Source organism: Hippoglossus hippoglossus, chromosome 10, assembly GCF_009819705.1.
Source record: "Hippoglossus hippoglossus isolate fHipHip1 chromosome 10, fHipHip1.pri, whole genome shotgun sequence".
Lineage (NCBI taxonomy): Eukaryota > Metazoa > Chordata > Actinopteri > Pleuronectiformes > Pleuronectidae > Hippoglossus > Hippoglossus hippoglossus.
The window spans coordinates 5,887,791-5,911,302 of NC_047160.1; the positions used below are offsets into that span (position 1 = coordinate 5,887,791).

General features: G+C 41.2%; 1 protein-coding gene across 3 annotated transcripts; it reads left to right on the plus strand.

Moving 5' to 3' along the window:
- Positions 1-595: 595 nt before the first annotated feature.
- On the plus strand, positions 596-18,282 carry snx25 (sorting nexin 25). 3 transcript variants are annotated; one of them, XM_034597450.1, is made up of 22 exons: positions 596-797; positions 1,064-1,804; positions 2,843-2,927; positions 6,079-6,295; positions 6,931-7,103; positions 8,159-8,345; positions 8,777-8,847; positions 9,477-9,667; positions 9,863-9,994; positions 10,743-10,892; positions 11,086-11,211; positions 11,350-11,514; positions 11,864-11,995; positions 13,796-13,936; positions 14,357-14,470; positions 14,762-14,839; positions 15,500-15,583; positions 15,698-15,815; positions 15,989-16,055; positions 16,882-17,063; positions 17,199-17,299; positions 17,396-18,282. In XM_034597450.1, exons 2-22 carry the CDS (start codon positions 1,454-1,456, stop codon positions 17,459-17,461), a joined length of 2,931 nt encoding a protein of 976 aa, XP_034453341.1. In that variant the 5' UTR covers positions 596-797; positions 1,064-1,453; the 3' UTR covers positions 17,462-18,282. The 3 variants fall into 3 exon arrangements, with proteins under 3 accessions (XP_034453341.1, XP_034453340.1, XP_034453342.1); XM_034597451.1 differs by having other exon boundaries at positions 708-874; XM_034597449.1 differs by having other exon boundaries at positions 672-1,804.
- Positions 18,283-23,512: the final 5,230 nt, after the last annotated feature.

Genomic DNA, 23,512 nt, shown 5'->3' on the forward strand with positions numbered 1-23,512 from the left:
TGTTTTCACGTGTGTTTCATCTAAATTGTACGAATTGTTGTTCTATTTCCCCTAGAATGGGCCCTTTATATTGAAATACTTTATATTTACATCAGGGGGGTCCTCTCTACAGAAGCAGCCATGTTTCTTCTAGTAACCCAGACTGGACAAACTAAACACCCTTTGAGTTTTTATGAAAACTGATGCACAGGTTCTCTTTCATGTTTGGAAGGGGAGGGTGAGGTGAGGGGTGTTCAGCTGCAACATGCAACCACTTTGTCACTAAATACTACACACGGAGACTTTAAGACTTTCAACTAGAAAAATATAAGTTTGTATCACTACTTTGTATCAGAAAACAAACATTTACATATTTATGAGTCAGATAAACTGTACATAAAGGGTTACTGAAGCCACTGTCTGGAGGAAATATCAAGGCATGATCCTGTATCTGCTCGTAGGCTTGATTATATCACCTGTAGCTGCCATGTTGTGCGGTGTTCTTTCCCCCACTTCATCCACAGCAACGTGCAAACGGAACAAACCCCGCCCTCCACTCCCACACTCGGAGAGTCTCGGTTAATAAAACAGGCGCCCCGCTGGCGGGTAACACGGGCGCTGATTGGCTGACAGCCCCTGAACGTTCACAGATTGGCAGTCAGCTGGAGCTCAGGGAAAATAACAGTTGCCTGTTTTTTTTATCTGTCGAGGACATTGGAGCGGACACGTTCTGACGTTACAAAGCTGCCGGTGTGTTCTTCACACAGAGGGAGAGCGACATGCAGCGTTGTCACCGCGCACCTTGATTCAAACGCTAGGTGCGTAAGCCAACATTAGCTGACGTTCATTTGGTTACTTAGCGAGCGACATAGCTAGTTAGCTAGCTGTCACTGCTGTAAGTAGCTTTACTCTCAGCCGAAGCACACAGCAGGTCAACTTCATTTGCTGCCTCTCACTTTTATTTCCTATGCTTTGCTTTGGAGCAGGGGACTTAACAGTAACTCGGCTCCATACTTTAGCCTCCTGCTAGCTAGGTTGGTTAGCAACAGTCACTAAGCCACCCTTCCACCTATTTGTCTCCAAGGTGACGGTGGTTGTTGCCCCATCCATCCCGCCACCTTGGCTCTCCCTCCGCCTGTGTGCCTGTAACCTCCCGGCGCCTCTTCCAGGACAAGGCAAGCCCCGTCGTCCTGGTTCTGCCGTCGGGAGCCACCGTGCTGTGGAGGACTAAGCTGGCGGGGCTGCGTGGCTGTGGCCGCCGGGCGGGCCGATGCTAGGAGCGTGGAAGACCTAGCGGCGTGGGTCGGTGAGGAGATGTCAACGCGGGGATGCCTCTTCTTGGAGACAGTGTTGTAGTCGAGGGTACACACGAGTGTACACGGTATACCTACCGCTGTGACTTGGCACGTAGACAGGCGGAGCAACTTCTCAGCCCAACAAGCAGTGGGAAATATATGGATGGTGGGGTCGCAGCATGCCCACCCCCTCAACTACCACTACACCACAGGCTGGAGGGAGTAGCAGCGCCGGAGAGGGAGAGGGGCCCATGTCCGCCACCTCCACCTCTTCTGTCGGCTCCTCTTTCCGGTTCGTCCCGGCTTTCTGCCTGGGCGTGGTGGCAGCAGTAGTATTTCAGCTGGCCTGGGGAGGCCTGACCCTCACCTCCTTCTTCTTGAAGCTCTTCATCTATGTGTCATTCGCCCTGCTGTGTTTCCTGGCGGGGAGCTTCGTCCTGCTCGTCAGGAAGAGTCCTCTCAAAGTGAGCTGCTTCGCTAGAAACACAAGGCAATCCGCTGCATGGCTGGAGTTCTTCAACAAGCTCATGGTAAGATACTGCTACCTCCTAGTTCAAACTCATTACTGACTTAAACTCATACACAAACTCCGGAGATTGTCTGAACAATTGGGTCTGGACTTTCTCAGGAGTTTGCCTTTTACACATACTGCTGTAGGAGATTCATGCTCAGGCTTGGTTATTTACTCCTGAGATATCTTTAATTGTTTTAGTTTTGTCACTTTCCCACTGCCTTGGCTGAATAATCCCCTGCAGGATCTCCTGCTGTTTTCTCACGTCTGTAGATTAGGACTTTATCTAGAGTCTAGACTCTTCACTGGGGGGCTGGCAGGAGAAAGACTGGAGGATGTCCGGAGCATTTCACTTGGACATTTGCGTTCTCACATACATACAGTCCATGTCTGAAAGCAGTTATACAGTGCACATTTGGTCTGTCTACCAGCTCCCCAGGATATCACATGGGGGAAATAAACATGTCATCAGGAAGCATGCAGACCTCAAACAGTGTTGAACACGCAGTACACATTCAAGTTTTATATATATGTTTTAATTTTAATGGTCTCTTTTGCTCCTCTCTGCAGCTCCATCCTTTTCACTGTCAATTATTTTCCCCTCGCCATTTTTCTCCCCTCTTTTATCTTCTCTGCCTGCCCCCCTTGCTGTGTTGAGCTTTAATAGACAAGGCAGGCCATGCTGCTGGATTTGGAGACACACACACACACACACACACACACACACACACACACACACACACACACACACACACACTTATGGTGATTTATTCTCCAAGGAAAGTGATTGTGTCCTTGTGACTGGCTGGTGTCTTACCTTAACAAGCAGCCTCAGCCCAGCGGCAGCCTTTCAGCGACTGCTGCTCTGTGCCTGATGACTTATTGATGTTGACAGCGGAGGAGTATTGTCTCAAGTATTTGTCTCGTCGACATGTATGAACTATGAACATTTTGGCCCAGCTTTTTGGGCTCATTAAACACACAGCTCTCAATCCTCTCTCCCTTTCCTGTGTTTTTTCCGTTGTTCTTGTCCTCATTTGTGCTTTTTGTTTTTCAGGCTCGTTTTTTGGTTCCAATTCAGGAATCAAGTCAGAGCAGGAGGGTGGTGGTGTCACACAATGTGGACAAATCTCTAAAGGAAGGTAAAAGATCACCTTCTGACAACCTTATGTTTATATCATTGTAAATGCTATCAAGTACAGAGTTGTTCCTTTCTGCCAAATTGATTGTTTGAAAAAATTATATATATAATGTCATTCACCTTCAAATAACGTTATGTTGCAAGGTATTTTTGGTGCATAGCTGGACTTGAGCTCTCAGCTATGCTTGTTGTGTGTAGTCATGACATCTGCCAACACATCACATTGTTATGTTAACATCACATTAATATGATTTATAATAACGATATGTTTTATTTCAAGGTGCCTTTCTAAACACAGAAGGAATCCTTGCAATACATCATAAATGAGCACATAAAATAAAACCCAATGTGAGGATCAGAGTAAGAAACACAAATGCAACAATACAACTAGGGCTGGGCAATATGTAAAAAAAAAAATTTGCTTAGATTGGAAGATGAGTGGTATATCCTGTCTCTGTGGGAACATGCTTTCGAAATTAAAATTTGCAATGCACGCTACTCTGCTTCTCGTTGGACTTTAAATAGCCCCCCAAAAATGTCACACTACCGAATTCCTCTGACCCTTCTTTTCAACAATGTCCATGTCTTTTGAGCCTTGGGCTGTGTCCGTTGTGGTGTCTTATTCGGTAAAGCTGTCGCTTGAGTTTTTGTGAACATTTCCTGTCGTCATTTTCTCTTTTATCTCGCTTCCACTCTTGACGTACTGGTGTGCACGGCTGCAGGAGACCAAACATTAGCACGTGTGCTGCTACTCCTGCGCTCTGTGCTGTGTGCGTCAGCCTAACCTGACGTGGCTGTAGCTCTATTCCAGCCACATGATTGGTTCGGCGCAGAGCTATTCTCATTATCACTGGCAGTTCGTGTTGTCTGTCTAAACTTCGATGGAATGAAAAGTTATTTCGCGATAACTTTTAAAAATTTTGTTTTAACGCCCAGCCCTAAAACAAGACCATTCATTTTAAAACATGAGTCTGAAATGTCTCTGACACTGTTGGATGTCATCCATCACTGCCACTCACCATGACCTGTCACTGAGTCTAGTGCCTTGGTCTCACACATACACACACTATATATGTTTATACTTCTATTTTAGTGAGGACACTCATTGACATAATGCATTCCCAAGCCCCTTACCCTAACCTTAAAGGGATAGTTCACAGAAAAAACTGCTTCCTCAGAGCTGCGTTCATGTACGCACAGGCACACTGGAAAACTGCATACATGCCTAACCCTAACCCTAAAACCAAGTCTTAACCCTCGAACAGTCCTCACTCTGTAGGGTCTATGCTTAAAATGGTTCTCACAAAGATATAAGTATAGGAACACACTCACACACATTCTCTCTCTCTTTCACACACACACACACACACACACACACACACACACACACACACACACACACACACACACACACTGTCAGTAGAACAGAATGTATGGCTGCCAAGGAACAGATGGCTCCAGATTTACACAGGGGGTGTGTATTTGCACATGCTCCTGTGTGTTTTTAAAATGGTGTTTTGATTGTAGTGTGATATCAGTTCATGATGACATTGTCAGGTTCACATTCAAACCCTGCTGGGTCAATTATTCTGATGATTATTGTTTGTGTATCAGCTTTGTGTGGGTGCTAAATTGTAGGATCAGGACAGATTATTAATAATTGGTTTCCAAAGTAAAAGACAATCATATTGATCTAATGTAGTGAGTGATATTTTATTAATATTTTGAAAAAATATTTGGACTGATCGACGGAAAATCAATTGTATAGTGGTCTACATATGTAAAATTTGCCTTTAAACTACTGTCAGAGCACCAACCTCATCTACGCATCATATTTAAAGCCATTGATCCTTTGCAGGGTCATGGTGATGAGAGGCCACACACAGGTCGCCAGTTTATCACAGAACTAAATCATTCTTCACACCCACAGGCAGTTGAGTCCGCATTTCATGAAGCTTGCATGTCTCTGGACTGTGGGAGGAGGGATATAACCCAACCAGACAAATGTAAAAGTGCAGGAAAATATCCTTTAGTACAAAAAGAAGGGACCAGATATTCCTGCCATAGCTGACTGTTGTTAAAATTGCTCGTGAGAAAAGAAGGTACATCTGCCATATGATGTACTGGTAAAAAATTCCAATATTTGTACTGTAATCATAGTTGGCAGTTAGATTTGTAATGTTCATGTGAATTAAAATGTCTTTTGAATTTCCTTTTGAAATTCTCAAATAGTGCTGTTTAGAATACATACATATCCTAAGTCTAGTGTCAGTGAATTTTATGTTGACATCCAAGCAGAAATTGTCTCTTGTCAGTATTTATAATGAAGGCATGACAGGAGCATTCTCAGCATTTATTCCTTGTGGCACTTTACCATGAAGCAGTGGACTAATGACCACTTATCACACATGTATGTTTGTTAATTGTGAGCAATACCTGCATTCATAATTTTTAGAGCCTGAAAGAGACAAAACTACCATATTTCGCAAGAAAAGAACAACAAATGTTTTGAAACCTAAACAGATTTTTGCAGCAGAATTAAGTTAGTTTTTTCATTTCTTACACTAGTCATCATCTTGTGTGCTCTCGAAAGGATCCTAACCCTCAGGTTGGAAACCATTAATCTCGAGTGTGTATTAAACTCAGTGTAAACAGAAATTCAGCAGTGTTGCCTCAAAGCAATAGAGTTTCGATTGTGAATCCACCATCCAGCTGTGGCCTTTCTGTGTGGAGTTTGTATGTGTCCTGTGAGATGTGTGTGTATTTCTGTGGGGCTTATGCAGGGACTCTCATTTCCTCCCACACACGGAAGAAATTAAGGTCAGTTGAATTGATGACTCTAAATTGCCTGTAGGTCTGAATGGTAGAATCGTTTGTCCATGTATCTGTCCTCATGGTCCGTGCAGCTCTGCTGTGATGAAAGATTTGACCAATTTAAGAAAAGTATTAATCATTTGGTGACGAATGTTAAAATGATGACAGTAGAAAACAAACAAATCAATGTATGGACACTGTCCAATGTATGGCTTTTCTTTGTAGATATGCTTCTAGCATGCATCTTTTAACAAAATATATATTCCAATTCTCTCTCTCTCTCTCTCTCTCTCTCCCTCTCCCTCCCTCTCCCTCCCTCCCTCCCTCCCTCCCTCCAGTGTTCGACTATGCCTACAGAGACTATATCCTGTCGTGGTACATCCCTTTGAGCAGCGATGAGGGCCAGTTGTACTCCATGCTGTCAGAGGACTGGTGGCAGATGATTGGGCAGCTGAGAGCCAGGCTTGCTGATATAGACCTCGTCAATGTGGTGTGTTATGACAGCATCCGTATCCTGCATACACACTTCACTGACCTCAAGGCTGCATCTGCAAGGTAAACACATGCGCGCACACACAAACACACACATTATTATAGATATTCAAAGTTTAACTATTACTTTTGAGGACAGCTTCCTTTGCACAGAACTATGACTCACTCTTTGACAGACAATATGTTTCAACTCTAATTTGTTACTGACAAGATTTCCCTCCCCACCAGTTTCCAGTGTAATTGTGTGTGTGCAGATGGGGTGAAATTACAGCAGTTCAGGACAGCGTATGACATTATACTCTCCCAGCCTCGCTTCCTTTGTCTCTAGGCTGCATTTGCCAGGTCCAAAGCAAACAGAGTGATGATTCACACATCATCTGCTTTCATTATCTTTGCAAGTCAGGCGAGACTTATGATTTGATCGCACTACAGAGATGTCTGGCGTCCCTTGTCCTCAATAGTTCAGGCACAATGTAGCGGCAGCTTGTTTAATCAAGTTTTAGAAGTATAGATGGTGTGATGCGACGCAGCTGAAGAATGAATAACAATGGCAGTTTTAGGTCCAGTAAGTCCCCATTTACAACATCTGACATCTAGCTCTGCCAGAATAGCAGTAAAAAATCACACCACCTCTTTTTATATCTCAGATTTAAATCTGTGTCTCTCTCGTGTGTGTTTGTGTGTGTGTGTTTATGCAGACTGGAGGAGTTTGCTCGGCCGTTTCCTCTCCATCCCTGTTTGGTCAGTTCCGACTCGGAGTTGGCCTTCCTCCGCTGTGTAGCCAGAATACTGCTACTCTGTCTGCTGCCACAAAAGGATGCCAAGTCACACACACTACGCTGCTGCCTCACAGAAGTCATCACTACTAAAGGTACTTTGAGTGTGTGTGTGTGTACCAGTACTTTACAGTTTATTATATGACACTGGAATGTGACTGAATTCAATGGTGAGTCCTGCTTCAGACGTAATAAAACAGAAAAATCACAACAGCCTCCCTACTGCTCGTGTGGTGTCATCCAAGTGTCCGCAAGCCCCGACATTCATATTCAACTTGAAACAAGGTCATTTACACCATGTTTTAAGCCTTAAACTCCTCTGTTGTTCTCCTCGGTGGTGTGTTCACTTAAATGTGTTTTTTGAGCTGTAAACTAAATTATATGATGGTTCTTTGAGGAAACCAAGCTGTTTTAATATCACAGTCAACCATTTGGGTTGTGTCTTTATTATTTTTTTCTATCTATTTCTATTTCTACCGTTTGAACTGCTGGCTGAAACGACTGACTGTTGCAGTGGTTCGTACAACACGGGACCACCAGGTTCCTCACACATGGTTTGGCCCCCCGGCCTGTGTCAGCGGTTCAAGTGGCTCGGGACGACCATCTTGTTTGCTCTCAGAGAGTCTAGAGTCCTAGACAGCCTAGCTTTAGGAAGCTAATTGATATGTTATAGACCTGTTTCATGGCAGACATGTTTATATGACAGAGAGCTGGAGAAGCACTGATGTTATCAATAAATGGCTGTATTCTATTTACAGTTTCTCATCTATTAGGCCTTGGTGTTGTTTGCTTTTACCTGTTGTTTCTATTTGATCTCTGGCAATGATGGATTAAAAAGTTGACAACATAACGCCTGCAGTCTCCAGGTGTTTGCAACAACCAAGGTCATAGCCACTGTTGTCATCTGCTACAAAATAAATCTCTTTTTTCGAGATAAGAATACAGGAAGTGTACTTGGGGGAAATTTGCTAAAATGTGTATTGTTTATCTGTTTTTCCATCCTTGCCTCAGTATGTTTGTGTACCTGTCAGGCCCCATGATGCTACGTTTAATATCTGCGTATGCTGTATTTTTATGTGTAGTGCGTAGTCACTCAAAGAACAGAATTTGCAATAGTTTTTATAACTTTGTGTGTGTCTGTGTGCTCCAGTGTTGAAGCCTTTGGTTGAGGTCCTTAGTGATCCAGACTCCATAAACAGGACGTTGTTGTCTCAGCTGGAGCAGAGGGAGCAGCAGGCTGAGCAGCAGAAGAAAGCCTACACCTATGCTGCCTCCTACGAAGACTTCATCAAACTAATATCAACTTCTAGTGATGTCAATTTCCTCAAACAACTCAGGCATGAAACACACACACACACTGTACACACCTGCACGGCCCCATTAAACTGAGACTGACCTGCACCTACATATATTCCCTCAAATTAACCATGCTATATGTATAGTCAAACATTATTATAGGCAGTGCTAACTGCTCGAGTGTTTGCTGCTGTGGGGTTACCATGGGAACAGACAATGTCTGCAGCAAAATACTTGATCTAAATGCAGACAAGACATGATATTGCTATTTTGTCTTGTTAGTTTAAGAAATATTGTTTCAGTTTCTGAAAACATAGGATCAGTTTTCTACTCTTGTGCATTTATTTTACAATTTATCACTGTATTTACATCTTCTTCACTTCAGCTTATTAATCCAAGACAGCTCTTTTTGATTTCATCACTTTGATCACAATAGCTGAAGTATTTCTTTTCTCCTGTCTCTATGTTGTAGGTATCAGATAGTGGTAGAGATTATTCATGCCACCACCATCAGCAGCCTGCCTCAGCTCAAGAAGCAGAAAGGTACAGAAACACTGCATTTCACTGTATGACCTACATACTGCTTTCATGAAATGGTTATTTAAACATTGGAAAATGTAGAAACTTGAGCATAGTGGTGCCAGACAAAACAGTTTCAAATCAACACAGGTAAACAGCTACTATATCTGCTGTTAACATACTCTCAGTAAGAAAGCATCAAACAGGACTAGAATTATATGTAAATGTTAGTTTTGCAGGGATCTGGTCCTAAACCAAGTTTTACCTGTTGAGTCAGGGATCACTGTATTTATTTAAATTCATCTTTTGGTGACATGAATATCTGCTGATATTTTTGACTCGATACATCTATTACTTTAGAACTTTAATCCAGTGGTTGCACTACATGATTTACAAGGTCATTAGAATTCTACATTTTTCTGTCTATGTAAAAGTTCTCAAGACATATCAGTAACAGTTAAATATGTCAACTTACTGGTGGGGCTGTAAGAGAACTGAGGAGATCACCAAAGTCATAACATTAACATAAACATAAATATATCTATAACATTTTGTGGAAGTCAACTCAAAAGTGGTGTATCCACCACAGAAACAACCTTAGAGTGATGTTGCTAAAATGCTTACGTGCCTCGCACCGCTTCCCTCTCTCTTAGAGCGAAAAGGTAAAGAGTCAGCAGCTATGAAGGCTGATCTGCTGAGGGCCAGAGATATGAAACGTTATATCAATCAGCTGACTGTTGCTAAGAAACAAAGTGAGAAACGGATTCGCCTCCTTGGTGGACCCAACTATGAAAACAATGAGGATGGCGGGGCTGACGACAGCGACGAGCCTCAAAGTCAGAAGGTAAGACTTGTGGGGATTGAGAATTTTGAATTTGCAAGTTTTAAAGAACCAATGTAGACTTAGAAAGCCATCAAGCATTTTTCTCATGCCTTTTTTCTAAACAGAGAATGACATATTCTTATTTGAGGTCAAATAAATGACTTTTGTGCCACATAGTAAATTTTTTTGCTTTTTCCTCTCTCCTTCCACATCCAGATTCTGCAGTTTGATGACATCTTGTGTAATCCAGGTTACAGGGAGCATTTCAGAGTTTACATGGAGAGAGTTGATAAAAGAGCTTTGATCAGCTTCTGGGAACTGGCGGAAACATTGAAAACTGCCAATAAGGTGAGCTGTAAAAATTGTAGAGGGTTCAGCGCAACACTACTAGTAGTATATGGTGTATTACTTTATTTTTTTCCTGCATAGTTTGTGTGCTGTACCTGTGCTGGGCCTGGTTGTTGTATAACACAATAGTGTCAAATGTCTTGTTGAGCTATTTACAGTTTTCGCTGGTGTGTAATAGTTAAACATCTGTTTATTTAGTTTTTTGTTTTGTTTAATATAAGTAGTTCAATTATGCCTCTGGAATTATTATTGTTTTAATTGCATTTAGTTAGTTCAGGTAGTTAATGCTTTTTACTTTGGAAGGTACTGGGCACCAGGTGATTTTATAAATATATATAGACTAGGGTAGGCAGGCATGGACAGGGTAAGAGAGACGGGAGACACCATTGCCTTTTTCTTGTTTGTTTGCTTGCCAAACAAATGAATAATAAACAAAAAAAACAAAACGTGACACCTACCTGAACAATGGACTTATTCCCTGCATAAGATTCACTCCTCAGGTGCCTCAGTGGCTTTTTGATTTTGAGTTTATATTCTTTGGCTTTTTCTAATCAAATTTGAGGACAAATCGCTGTTAGTACTGTTGTTTTAACACACGTTGTGACAGCTGTCATTCATACTTCCAGTACTGCCAGTGAAATACTAAGTAGATATTTCTGTACCCTGAGATCAGGGAAATAGCAGAACACAAATAAATGTAGTGAAATAAGTATATAAGTTAATGGTAATTTGTTTATGTGATGGACAGAATGAGGTTCCCCAAATCGTTGGGGAAATCTATCAAAAGTTCTTTGTGGAGAGCAAAGATATTCCAGTGGAAAAGTTTCTTCTGAAGGAGATTCAACAGAGTCTGGTGGGGAACAGAGGAACACAAGTCTTTGTTAGACTACAGGAACAGGTAACTGCTGCTGTTCTTAATATGCAACTCTAAACATGACTAGTTATTGTGGATGACTGCAAATATCAAAATACAAACCAAGAAAATTGACCTTTCTTTATTGAATGTGCAACTAACAATTCTATACTCATGTTTACAGTGTTAAGATGTTCTTCACTGGTAAGAATTTCTGTTACTCTCATTCATCCTTTAGGTTACTGAGACAATGAGAGAACGTTATTACCCCTCCTTCCTGGTTTCTGACCTCTACGATCGGCTGATCAAACGAGATGAGCAGCACAGCCAATCACAGTGTAGCACAGAGGAAAAGGATGAAGTGGTGAGAAACACATACATAGATAGCACCACATGTGCCCACTTCTGAATGTTCATCTGTTTGAATACCCAGACCTGTCATATCCCTCCCTTTCTCTTTGTAGACAATCAAGTCTTTATTGTTGTATCCCTCTGTGTGCAGTGCCAGGGTCTCGATGGAGCAGAGGAAGTGGGTGATGAAGGCAGTAAAGGAATAAATGAGCAGGCCAGCTATGCTGCTACCAAACTCCGCCAACTGTACGATAAACTCGAGTACAAACGGCAGGCGCTGGGCTCTATCCAGAATGCACCAAAGCCAGACAAGAAGGTAGAATTAACTTCAAAAGTTCAGTATCACAGCATCAAACACATAAAGACAATATCAAAATCTGTGAAACTGCTCATGCACGCTGTTCTAGCATGATGCCCTCAACTTATCTGCAGTGTCAATATGTTAACTCAGTTGTTGAGGTGAAATCGGACCAAATCTTCTCTTTAAAAATCCTATTACAGAATCTGATTTACTTGACACTTGCCCTGGTGTATGTGTAATTTTTGTGTTTTTGAATCTGAGTAAAATTAACAACAAAAAATGTGGTCTCAAAGGATAATTTGAACTGAAAGCCACTTCACATTCTCTCTCATCCTGTCATTTCTTCATTACACTGTGTGTGTAGATTGTGAGCAAACTAAAGGAAGAGATTGGAGCAATGGAGAGAGAACACAGTGAACTCCAGCAACATATCAGCAGGACAGACTGGTGGTGTGAAAACCTGGGGCACTGGAGGGCAACTATTACTACTGCTGAGGTAACTACAACTTCATATGGCTTATTATACTAATTAGTAAGAAACTGAGCTGCTTCCTAGTGGAGAGCCTCAAAGGACCCAGCAAAGTGTTTCATCTAAGTAAAAAAACATATACAAACACATAGCTGAAGAGTGTTGTAACTGGAAAGTCTTAAGACCTTGGGCCTCATGCAAGAACCATTTGTACAAACAGATAAGTTCTTAACTCGTGCGTGTGAGTGATTTCAGAGAACTTGTAGCAATCAACAATTTCTCAAGTTTTGAGTTTTCTTACGGGTAAAGACAGAATTTACGAGTGGTCCAGTCCTGTAGAAGGAGTCATGAGAAATTAGTCTGCTGTTATTCAGATCAAGCTTTTCCACTCATGGATTACACCTCATAACTATGTTGATACTATTCTGTTTAACTGTGCAATTGTCCTAGAATTTAAAATGTGTTCATGTACCCAAATGTCACAATGGGGAGAACACAGCTCCTTTGCTGCAAAATACTGTTGGTGCCTGTTGCAGTCATTATTTAGAGATGTTTTTATTAAGCCATTTTCAAATCAAAACATTCATTTATTTCAACATGTCCTGATTTCATAGATCATTTCTGCAAGATTGAAATCAGGACCTCAATCTTTGAACTTGTAAAGTTCTTCTCTTTACTCTTTGATGCCATTTCCATGAATGAACACTTCTGAGATTGGGCAGGAAGTGTAGCCTTATATGGTATTATTAAGGCATTAATTATTTTAATTTGCTATCCTTGTGCACTTTCACTCAACTACACTCAGGTGGCATTCGTCTTGTTTTAGCAGGTCATTTACACACTTCTGAAGTTAGAAACATTGCTTGAATGTTCATATGAACTAACGTGGTATTGGAAAATAGTCTTGTGTGTTTTTCAAGCACGGCTGTCTGTGTAGTTGAAGATGCTATGAAAGTGATAACAGAACTTTCCATCTGTCCATCCATTATCTATGCTGCTTATTCTCTGAACTGTAGGAGGAAGCTGGAGAATTGGGTTCGGACTTAGAACATTCTTTCTGTGAGGCAATAGTGCTGACTCCCCTGCCGCCCAGAACCTTTTGTTCACGATGTCATTTGTTAAATAAATAACAATCATCAATCAGCCTCTCCTCAGAAGGAACAGTAGATGTTTTTCAGAGCAGCCATTTTGAAATGAATTAGCCGGTAAACTTCATTAATGTGATTAGTAAGCCTTGTGTTAACCTGCCGGTTCGTTCAAAATAGCCGCTGTGAAAAAGTTCTATTCCAATAAAAAGATTGGTGAACAAACGCAAGTTGGTATTTACCCTCAAGTTGAATATTTGTCATTAATGTTAAAATCATAATGATACAAGATATGCAACTCAAAATGCTTTACCATTTAAAAAAAAAATTACATCAACTGAGTGTTTCTCATAAAATATACAAAATAAACATAAAAAATATTATTTACAAAATCATCGTAATATATGATGGAAAATAACAAAGAGCACTGCAGCCTCCCTGTGGTAGGAAATGGTATAGCAGCAAGTGGTAGCTCCCTCAAACCCCTGCAGCTGGTAATACCATATGCATATAAAAGATTGATGGTTTAATGTAATCAAAATTTGGGTATCCCTAAACTGGAAAAATGGGGGAAAAGATACATGTTACCGCTTAACTTGAACATTGTTACACCTGATGTGGTAGGTATTAAATAGGTCATGAATTCCTGCTTTTTGTCAGTTGATCTATGTCTGTAACTAGTCTTAGTTGTGCAGGACCTTAGACACTTCGTGTGTTTAACTGTGTGTGTGTTTTGTTTCAGGCCACAGAGGAGGGTGGTGAGACTGTAGCCTGTTACAGTGTCTGTGTCAGCCTGGTGGAAGGAGAGGATGTGGCCAACAGTCACTGGAGCGTCCAGAGGAAACTCACTGAGTTCCAGATGCTGCATCGCAAACTCACTGAGGTAACAGAACAATAAAACCTGCACATGTTAGGGATATTTAGTCTTTCTAAACATCAGTAAACACTCATGACTGTACTTAATGCTTACTCTGCATTACCACAAATACAAGTGTTGCATTGCTGTTCCAATGCCCCACGCCTCTTCCACAGTAGAAAGTCTATAGTTTTTAGATGGACTAATTGCAGAGTATACACTACACAACAGACATCGGTGCTCTTTCGAAGCATTTCCAAGCCCTTGCTATGATTAAATAATTTCATTGTATCAAAAAGAACTGCTTCATGGTGGCAGTGAACACCAGAGTGTTGCACTTGGAAACTGGATTGTATAATCGCAGTGCAAAATACAAAAGATTAAAAAAACGTAACACATTTTGGCAGTAATGTGGTTTGACATTAACTGTCTGTCTTCATTTCTCAGTGTTTTCCATCATTGAAGAAACTCCAGTTACCATCACTCAGCAAACTTCCTTTCAAATCCATCGACCAGAAGTTCCTGGACAAGAGCAGAACTCAACTCAATGCCTTTCTCCAGGTAAACATTGTGAAAGAAAGTTCATACTGTAGCTACAGGATGTAACAGTTGACTCATATGAGCAAACTGGCTAGAGGATCACTTTGGTGCTTTTCAGTGCCGTATTTACTGTTTGATTGATAAGATAATTTTTGTAAGATAATTCTCCTCATGGTAGACTGCACCATTAGGATACAAGACTGAAGCACCCCACACAGCTCAATGCTCATGCTGCCTCCTTTTGGTTCATCATCACAGCTAAACAACATTAATGCTGACTTAAGCTGTGTGTGTGTGTGTGTGTCTTTGCAGCGTCTGCTGATGGATGAGCGATTGTGCCAGTCAGAGGCTCTCTACGCGTTCCTCAGCCCGTCTCCAGAGCATCTCAAGGTACCCCACTTATCATACTTGCTTTACAAATAAAACCGGCCTTTTAAAATGTCATTGTCAGAATATCAAATATTTATAGAACTTCTACCTTCCTCCTCAAAGCCCCTGTCAGAGAGACATTGTCAAATTCTAACAGTTACCATCTACTTAGAATTTAAAAAATTTCCGGTTATTTGATACAGTGCAGATAATAAGCCTTAGGTCAATTTTAGGAGTAAGGGTCTTCAAATCCTTCGAGGTAGACGGTGATTAAAAATACCTGAATATAAAGCAGCAGCTGAGTGAAACTTTGATGTATGGACTCAAATGTATTATCTATTGAGATGTTTTAAATCAATATCTGATGATTGATTCAATTTAGTTTTTTGTTCCCTTGTGAGCTCCTCTCTACTGCATTCGACCAACAGATGCACCTTTTTTTGCTACTTAAGGCTGAAATTATAAACCTGTGAATGTATTGATAGAGTGGTAATGATTCACACCATAAATACATAATTAATTTTTTTATTTATTGAGTCAATATGTTGCTGTATTGTAGATTTACTGTGTTGATTCAATATTTCAGACCTTCCTGCAGGTGGTATATATTGATCAGATGAGCGTTACTATGATTCCATGCTGTTTGCAGTCAAGTGATAATATCCTGTACAATCTTTAAAGGTGATGTCAATTCAGAAGAAATCGTCTTTCTCTCTGGCCTCCTTCCTGGAGAGGTTACCTGGAGACTTCTTCTCCCACACTGAGGTACACCCTCATGCATGACTGCTGAAGCTACACCACAGTGTGGACAGTTTTAGGACCCAAAGTGATTTGTGTCCCCATGTCTGATTGGGTGCTGTTTGTCATCTCCTTCTTTAGGAGGAGAATGACGATGACAGCGATCTGTCAGACTATGGCGATGAGGCAGATGGGAGGAGAGACGCACTGGCTGAACCCTGCTTTATGCTCATTGGAGAAATCTTTGAACTCAGAGGAAGTAAGTAATACGTTGTTTACAGATTACAAATACAAAAGTGTAACATGAAAGAGACCGAGGTCTACGCCATTACACCTTAACTTTTTTTGTTTTCGGTGCAAACCAGTTTGTCTTTACGGAGCCATATCATGAATTCTAACTGAGTGGATTTTTCTGTGTGTGTGTGTGCTCAGTGTTTAAGTGGGTGAGGAAGACTCTAATTGCACTAGTCCAGGTGACATTTGGACGAACTATCAACAAGTAAGTTACATTTTATTTATCTGTTTACAAATTAACTCCATGACAGCTACCCAAAGTGAAGCCAAAACATCTTGATCGCCCTCTGGTGGCTTGCTGCAGTATAGGTCATAAACCCCACCCCTTCTATGTTTGCAGATGAGACATGGACCAAAAAATTGAATAAATGTTTCCCAAAGAGGGTTTCTGTCATTTTAACTAGTTCTTATCACACTGATATATGTTCAATTGTTTAATAGAAATATCAATTAGTTATCGAATGCTATAAAAAAACGGTTCGGCGGCTCCACTCCACAATCCACAGGCACAAACTCTGGGTACAAGTGTCCTCTCCAGGTGAAGATGGCAGCCCTCATATTTTGGCTTCCTCTTTGTACAGTGGGAGGAACTGAAGACACGTGGTTAATTTTGATGTACAGTCATTGGTTTTGTGTGTGCGTGTTTCTCCTCGTCTCTGTCCCTCTTCACACATAAACTGACAGCTGTAATCATGAGATGCGGGGATAATAATGAACGTAGTGGAATCCCTGTACTCCCACTTTTTGTTGCCACCATTCTTAAACAAATTTCGCCTAACCCTTTATTCATGTTAATAGTCTCCTCTCTCATTGAGCTTAAACCAAAAATCTGGTTCACAGACATTCTTGAGTAAAAAAAAAAACTGGAAGGTAAACACAAGTCTCTATTTATATCGAGGACAGCTAAACTATTGATTTCATGTTTATATATCGTACGATAAGTGGATATAATAACTACTGTGACAGGCATAAACACACTATATTTTTCTCAGATTATCTATGAGGCTAACAACCAATGTGCTTTATTTTAGACAGATCCGGGACACAGTAAACTGGATCTTCTGTGAACAGATGTTGGTGTGTTACACCGGTGTGTTCAGGGACACCTTCTGGCCCAACGGGAAGTTGGCCCCACACATCAGGGTCCGAACTGACTCTGAACGCAGTGAAACGAAGGAACGGGCTCAGCAGAAACTCCTTGACAATATCCCAGGTATGACTAGTGAAAATGTGACTTCAGAATACCTGGCTCTAATTCAGGAATGTGTTGTATGATGCTAACAAACATCCACAATCCATTTACCACATATACTGTGTTTTGACCTCTTTATTTGTTGTTTTCTATCAGAGGCTTTAGCAAATTTAGTTGGCCAGCAGAATGCCCGCTACGGAATCATAAAGATCTTCAACGCCCTGCAGGAGGCCAGTGCCAACAAGCACCTTCTCTATGTAAGAACAATACATAATCGTTGTCATGAATACACTTCTCATAGTGTTCACTACAAAACGTCTAACTGTAAATTTTATTTTCCCTGTCTCTGTTAGGTGCTAATGGAAATGCTACTCAAAGAACTGTGTCCTGAACTCAGCGCAGAGGTGGACAGCATCTGAACACACTCGTACACGTAACAAAAAGAATTCGGATGAAACTGCCGTTCTGCTGGTTCATCTCGCCTTTCTGTAGCTGAGCAATCACAAACTTTTGGTTTAAACCTCAGACCGAAAGCAGCAGAGTTAGTCAGAGTTGAGGCTCTGAGGCTGATTCTGTTGGAGGAACTTTGCTGTGATGAAAAGCTGGGCTGACAGCAGACTGAAAGGAGCTAATGTTGGACTTTGTCGGAGTACAGATAATAATTTGTGAGTCTGAGCGGAGAGAAGCCACATGGAGTCTGACTTCTTCCTGTTCAAACAACAGTCTGACCAGACAGATCACATCTGCACCAGAGACCACACACATTTACACAAGAACAGATAGTGTTTTGACATCATGTGACCCACGTTTAAAAGCACTAAAAGATCGGATCTGTACCAAAACAACATGAAATCTTACGTTCCGGTGTAAATTGTGACGATCTAAAGATTACAAGGTGGAATGACATTTTGTGAAAGTAAAAAACTTGATTGTTTCTAGAGGTGATGACCTACAGACGCTGATTAAACGCAACAAACAAACAGCTGAAGTTCAGATTGTTGCCCTCTGAAGGCGATCAGTTGGTGTCATTGCCCACGGACCTCTGAACATTCCTGCTACACACAACCTGAGCAACAACACTTGTGTTTTGTGAATCTTGTTAAAGCTTATAATTGTGCAATATAATGTCATGTAAAAGTAATTGTGATGATTTTATTTATGATTATTATTGATAGATTTTATTTTTACCAACAATTGTTTAGAGAGCGTTTATATAAGCAATAAATTGCAAACAAAAAGATGATGTGGCTGTTTTTTCTTAAAATGGTCTTAAGTCTAAAAAAATCTGTAAGCATTATATTTATGATACAGATTGATTCAGTGTCCTGGAGCATAAAATATCACCAAGATGAGTTTAAATTTTAAATTCATCATTGTATCTAATTGTAATGTGAGGATAGTGTGCTGAGATAAACAATACGGTTGAATTTTTGCATTAAAGTAGATTGAGTTTCAATATTAAGTTAAAGAAATGAAAACACATGTAAGGGACTGTATGACAATTATTTGGAGATTTTCCCAGTTCTCACAATTGATTAAATAGATTATAAGTCTGGGATGAGAGAAAGTAAAACACCACACCCTGCTCTCCCAAATATGTTACAACACTTTCCTATTAGTAAAAAGGAAAAAACTAACTTAAAACTAGGGCTACGTTGTAGCACTAACAGGCCCGAGCACAGGCATTTCGAAGCCTGTTGCGGTTAGTGGAGAGAGCAATCAATGACCAAGCGCACGTCTCCACGTTGCATGCGTTTTACGCACTGCGGCAAGGACAACCGCTTCACTTCCTGCGTCCGTCACGCGATGTCGATCCTTGCCTGCTAATTGCTCATTACGGTCCATGCTATCAATTGCACATCACACTGTGAACATTTTATGTAAATCGAATGATAGTTGTAAAACATAGCTTATTTCCTGCTGCCAGTAGGTGGCGCCATCACTATTATTACCTACAGACTAATATATCTGTTCAAGTAGGGGCTCTGATGTAGCGTAAGCAATTTTGTGTCCAATGGACAATGTTACAACAACTTAATTTTCACACTGATCAGTAGATGGCGCTATGACCCTGAACTAATATTGATATATGGAGCTGTTCAGGTCAGGATTGTGATTATAGGTCAGCATTTGGGGGCCGGTAGGATAATGCAGAGTGGATTCACAAAGTACTTCCTGTTTCATGGCGAATTAGTAGGTGGCACTATGACACTGAGGAAATATTGACACAGAGCTGTTCAGGCTTGGTCTCTGATCATGAGACAGAAGTTTGGCGGTGATAGGACAATGCACACTGGACTTATGACAACATCGTCTCCTTCGGCGAACGATGATCCTTCGCCGCACCTCAATGTTTACAAGGTTTGAGGAAATGTCAAAATTCTGACCATGGTCCAATGACTTGACTGAGCTCATTTGAGCTGTATATTGTAAAGCAGCCAGGAGCAGTGCATCAAAGTATGAAACATGTCACTTCCTGTTGCCAGCAGGTGGCGCTGTGATTTTAAGTCATGATTTCTGTGTAGATGTCATCAGGCCGGGACTCTTGTCTTACATGTCTAGTTTGGACTCGATTGGACCAAATATGTCTGAGATACAGAACCTCGTGTTTTGATGGCATGTAATCAAATTTTGAGGCCACGCCACGGTCACACCGTGTGAAGAAAAATCGATATTTGAGTAGCCAACTGTTCCTTTGATGTCACATTTGAAACCCTCATGCCTGTGTTCTAGTTAGGGCCCGAGCACCGAACAGTAGGAGACAGTGGGAGGCCCTATTGAACACAGGCATGAGGGCCTGTATTGTGTAGCCAACTGTTCCTTTGATGTCACATATGAAACCCTCTCTAAATCCTATTTATTGAACTCTGGAGGAGACATTTGTCAGTTGAGTTTGAGACGGCGACAGGATAACAGCTCCAACCTGACCCTTCATATTCAACACTGCTACCAGTCCAAGACAGGGAGACGACAACAGCTCCAAGAAACATCAAGACTATTAGAAGACAACGGATCATTTTTCTCTACAACACTTACCCTGTACCAGTGTTCAGCCAAGATGAAGAAGGGACACAACTTAAGAGACAAGGTAAGATTTTCTAATCAGGAGACACTTTTAGTGTTCCACATATTCAGACCACCTTAAATTTTATTTCATTATTTCATGTTTTGTCCGTGAATTTTCAATAAACCCATCACATCAGTCACCTGACATTCAGTCTGAACTGACAGTTGCGGTCTGTGTGTTACAATACTTTCCATGAAATGAGTCTCTGTGGATATTATGCAGCTTCTGTTTAGGATAATTCACTTTCACTTTAGTGTTGAGATACTGTACTTAAGAGAAATGCAGAAACAGCATTTAAATTAACTCGTAACAATTTCATGTGATGATCAATGTTTTAAGAGAGATAATGAACGGATGGATGAGAAATCGTCTGAATTGATGAAAGTGATGTAACTGTTAAAGTTACATTCAGCAGTGTGGATCATTAGAGATGAAGATGAAAGACCTCTTGTCTTTTTCTGTGTATCCAAACTTATGATGGGACTGTGTATTTACCTGTTATATGTATGTTTGTGTCTTTCAGTCCGTTGTACATCATGTGGAATCTCCCAGCAAAACGATTGAGTTCCTCCATGGAGAGATCAAGGAAATGGAATTTGAGGGAATGGCGCTAGCTCAGGAAAATGCGGCACTGAAGTGCATGATGTCCACAAATGATGCTAGGTGGAAGAGGGACAAACAGGCCATGCAGGATCAGATTGATTCCGCCAAACAGGGGCAGGCCTTTGACTCTGGAAGAGCCATGCAGACAGAGTTGGAGGACGAGCTCAAGGAGTTGAAGCTGGTGTTGAAGGACAAAGAAAAGTACATCTTCAAATTGAGTTCTCGTCCTAGAAACGATCAGATCGAGAGGGTGAAAAGGGAGCTGAGCGACAAGTGCAACCAGGTCAAGGCGATGGAGCTTTCCTTTGACAAGAAGATGAAGCACATCATCTCTGAAAAAGATGCAGTGAAAAATTATCTAGAGAGGCAGCTGACTGCTGAAAACAAAGCTCTGGAAAAAGAAAATACAGCTCTGAAGAAGCAGGCTGCCGAAAACACTGCTGTGGCTGCAGACAACGCTGCTCTGGCTGCAGTGAAATGTGATCTAGAGAGGCAGCTGACTGCTGAAAACAAAGCTCTGGCCAAAGAGAATACAGCTCTGAAGAAGCAGGCTGCCGAAAACACTGCTGTGGCTGCAGACAACGCTGCTCTGGCTGCAGTGAAATGTGATCTAGAGAGGCAGCTGACTGCTGAAAACAAAGCTCTGGAAAAAGAAAACACTGCACTGAAGAAGCAGGCTGCTGAGAATGTAGTTATAAAGGAGCATGAGGCCCTGATACTGAAGAACATTGAGCTTCAGGTACGTTAAATCAGATCATTTTAGATTTGAATTATATGGATTGTAAGTTTGTTTCATGTTTAGACTTTGAGGAAGAAAGTGTTGACACTTATGTTGTCTCTGTCTTTTCAGGAACTCACCTTTGAGACCGACTCGGACAAGGTGAAGGTTGAAAAGGAGAAGAAAGAGAAGAAGCAGGAAAAGAAAGAGCAACTGGAGAGAGAGAAGGAGAGCAAAGAACTGAAGAAGAGGGAGAAGAAGGAGAAGAAAGAGAAGAATAAGCAGGAAAAGAAAGAGCAACTGGAGAGAGAGAAGGAGAGCAAAGAACTGAAGAAGAGGGAGAAGAAGGAGAAGAAAGAGAAGAATAAGCAGGAAAAGAAAGAGCAAATGGAGAGAAAGAAGGAGGAGGGGGGAGGGAGAGTGAGTTGGAAGATATTCCCCTGCTGGAAATAAATGATCGTTTTATGTTGACTACTTTGTTTTCATAATCATTGGAAGCAGTAATTGAAATGCAATGAATCGCCCGTCCCTTTTAACAGCTGGGGCCAAAGCCAAGGACGACTCAACTGATCAACTGAAATAGCCATTTACAGAGATCTGCCATTCAACTCATAAAGCATTTCTTTAATCAATCTTACCACAAACACGAGCCCACAGTGAAAGCTCTGACTCCAGGTGACAAGCACACACTGTGAGTTGGCTTTTCAATATGCAGCAACAAAGAGCAACATGGAAAAACACTACAATACGATGCAAAACTGCATTTCACTAAACACAAACAGTATATTGATCCTAAATGTAACACATCAGATATCTGGAAATTTACCAATTAACACCATCTCCTCATACTTCATTTGCAAACACAGAAAATATGTTTCAATGTCTCATATCACAGACCCTCAGATTGACCATGTGACCCTCTGGAGGGTCTGAACCCAATGGTTGAGAAACATAGTTATTTATGGAGTCAAGAGGTGTTTATGACATGCCATCTGGGTTAAGGGCAGAGGATGTCACACCATGTTAAAGCCCTATGAGACAAATTGTGATTTGTGAATATGGGCTGTACAAATAAAATTTGATTGATTGATTGATCTGGTGGCAGCATAAGGTAAGCCTACTTTAATCTATTAAAACTTACATTCAAAATAGAGGGGTAAAAACTTGGACAAACAAAAGTAACAACGTAAAATTTAAAATTACTCCAGAATACGTACATTTTCACCACTTTCTAATTTTCTGCAAACTTTGGTAACGATTTGAGCATGTTAAAGCCCTCAAAAAGCCAATTCATTTGCCTGAAGAAAAAAAAAAAAAACTAGGGCTACGTTGTAGCACTGACGGGCCCGAGCACATGCATTTCGAAGCATGTTGCGGTCGGTGGAGAGAGTGATCAATGACCAAGCGCACGTCTCCGCATTGCATGCGTTTTGCGCACTGCAGCAAGGATAAATGCTTCACTTCCTGCGTCCGTCACGCGATGTCGATCCTTGCCTGCTAATTGCTCATTACGGTCCACGCTATCAATTGCACATCACACTGTGAACATTTTATGTAAATCGAATGATAGTTGTAAAACAAAGCTTACTTCCTGTTGCCAGTAGGTGGCGCCATCACTATTATTACCTACAGACTAATATATCTGTTCAAGTAGGGGCTCTGATGTAGCGTGAGCAATTTTGTGTCAATTGGACAATGTTACAACAACTTAATTATCACACTGATCAGTAGGTGGCGCTATGACCCTGAACTAATATTAATATATGGAGCTGTTCAGGTCAGGATTGTGATCATAGGTCAGTAGTTCGGAGCCGGTTGGATAGTGCAGAGTAGATTTACAAAGTACTTCCTGTTTCATGGCGAATCAGTAGGTGGCGCTATGACACTGAGGAAATATTGACACATAGAGCTGTTCAGGCTTGGTCTCTGATCATGAGACAGAAGTTTGGCGGTGATAGGACAATGCACACTGGACCTATGACAACATCGTCTCCTTTGGCGAAGGATGAACCTTTGCCGCACCTCAATGTTTACAAAGTTTGAGGAAATGTCACAATTCTGACCATGGTCCAATGACTTGAC

Bases quoted from the DNA above. Each gene is read 5' to 3' on its own strand.
- snx25 (XM_034597450.1), top strand. From the start codon at position 1,454: ATGCCCACCCCCTCAACTACCACTACACCACAGGCTGGAGGGAGTAGC. The intron at 14,840-15,499 runs GTACCCCACTTA...CAATCTTTAAAG, and splicing joins CGTCTCCAGAGCATCTCAAG to GTGATGTCAATTCAGAAGAA. The intron at 17,064-17,198 runs GTATGACTAGTG...GTTTTCTATCAG, and splicing joins ACTCCTTGACAATATCCCAG to AGGCTTTAGCAAATTTAGTT.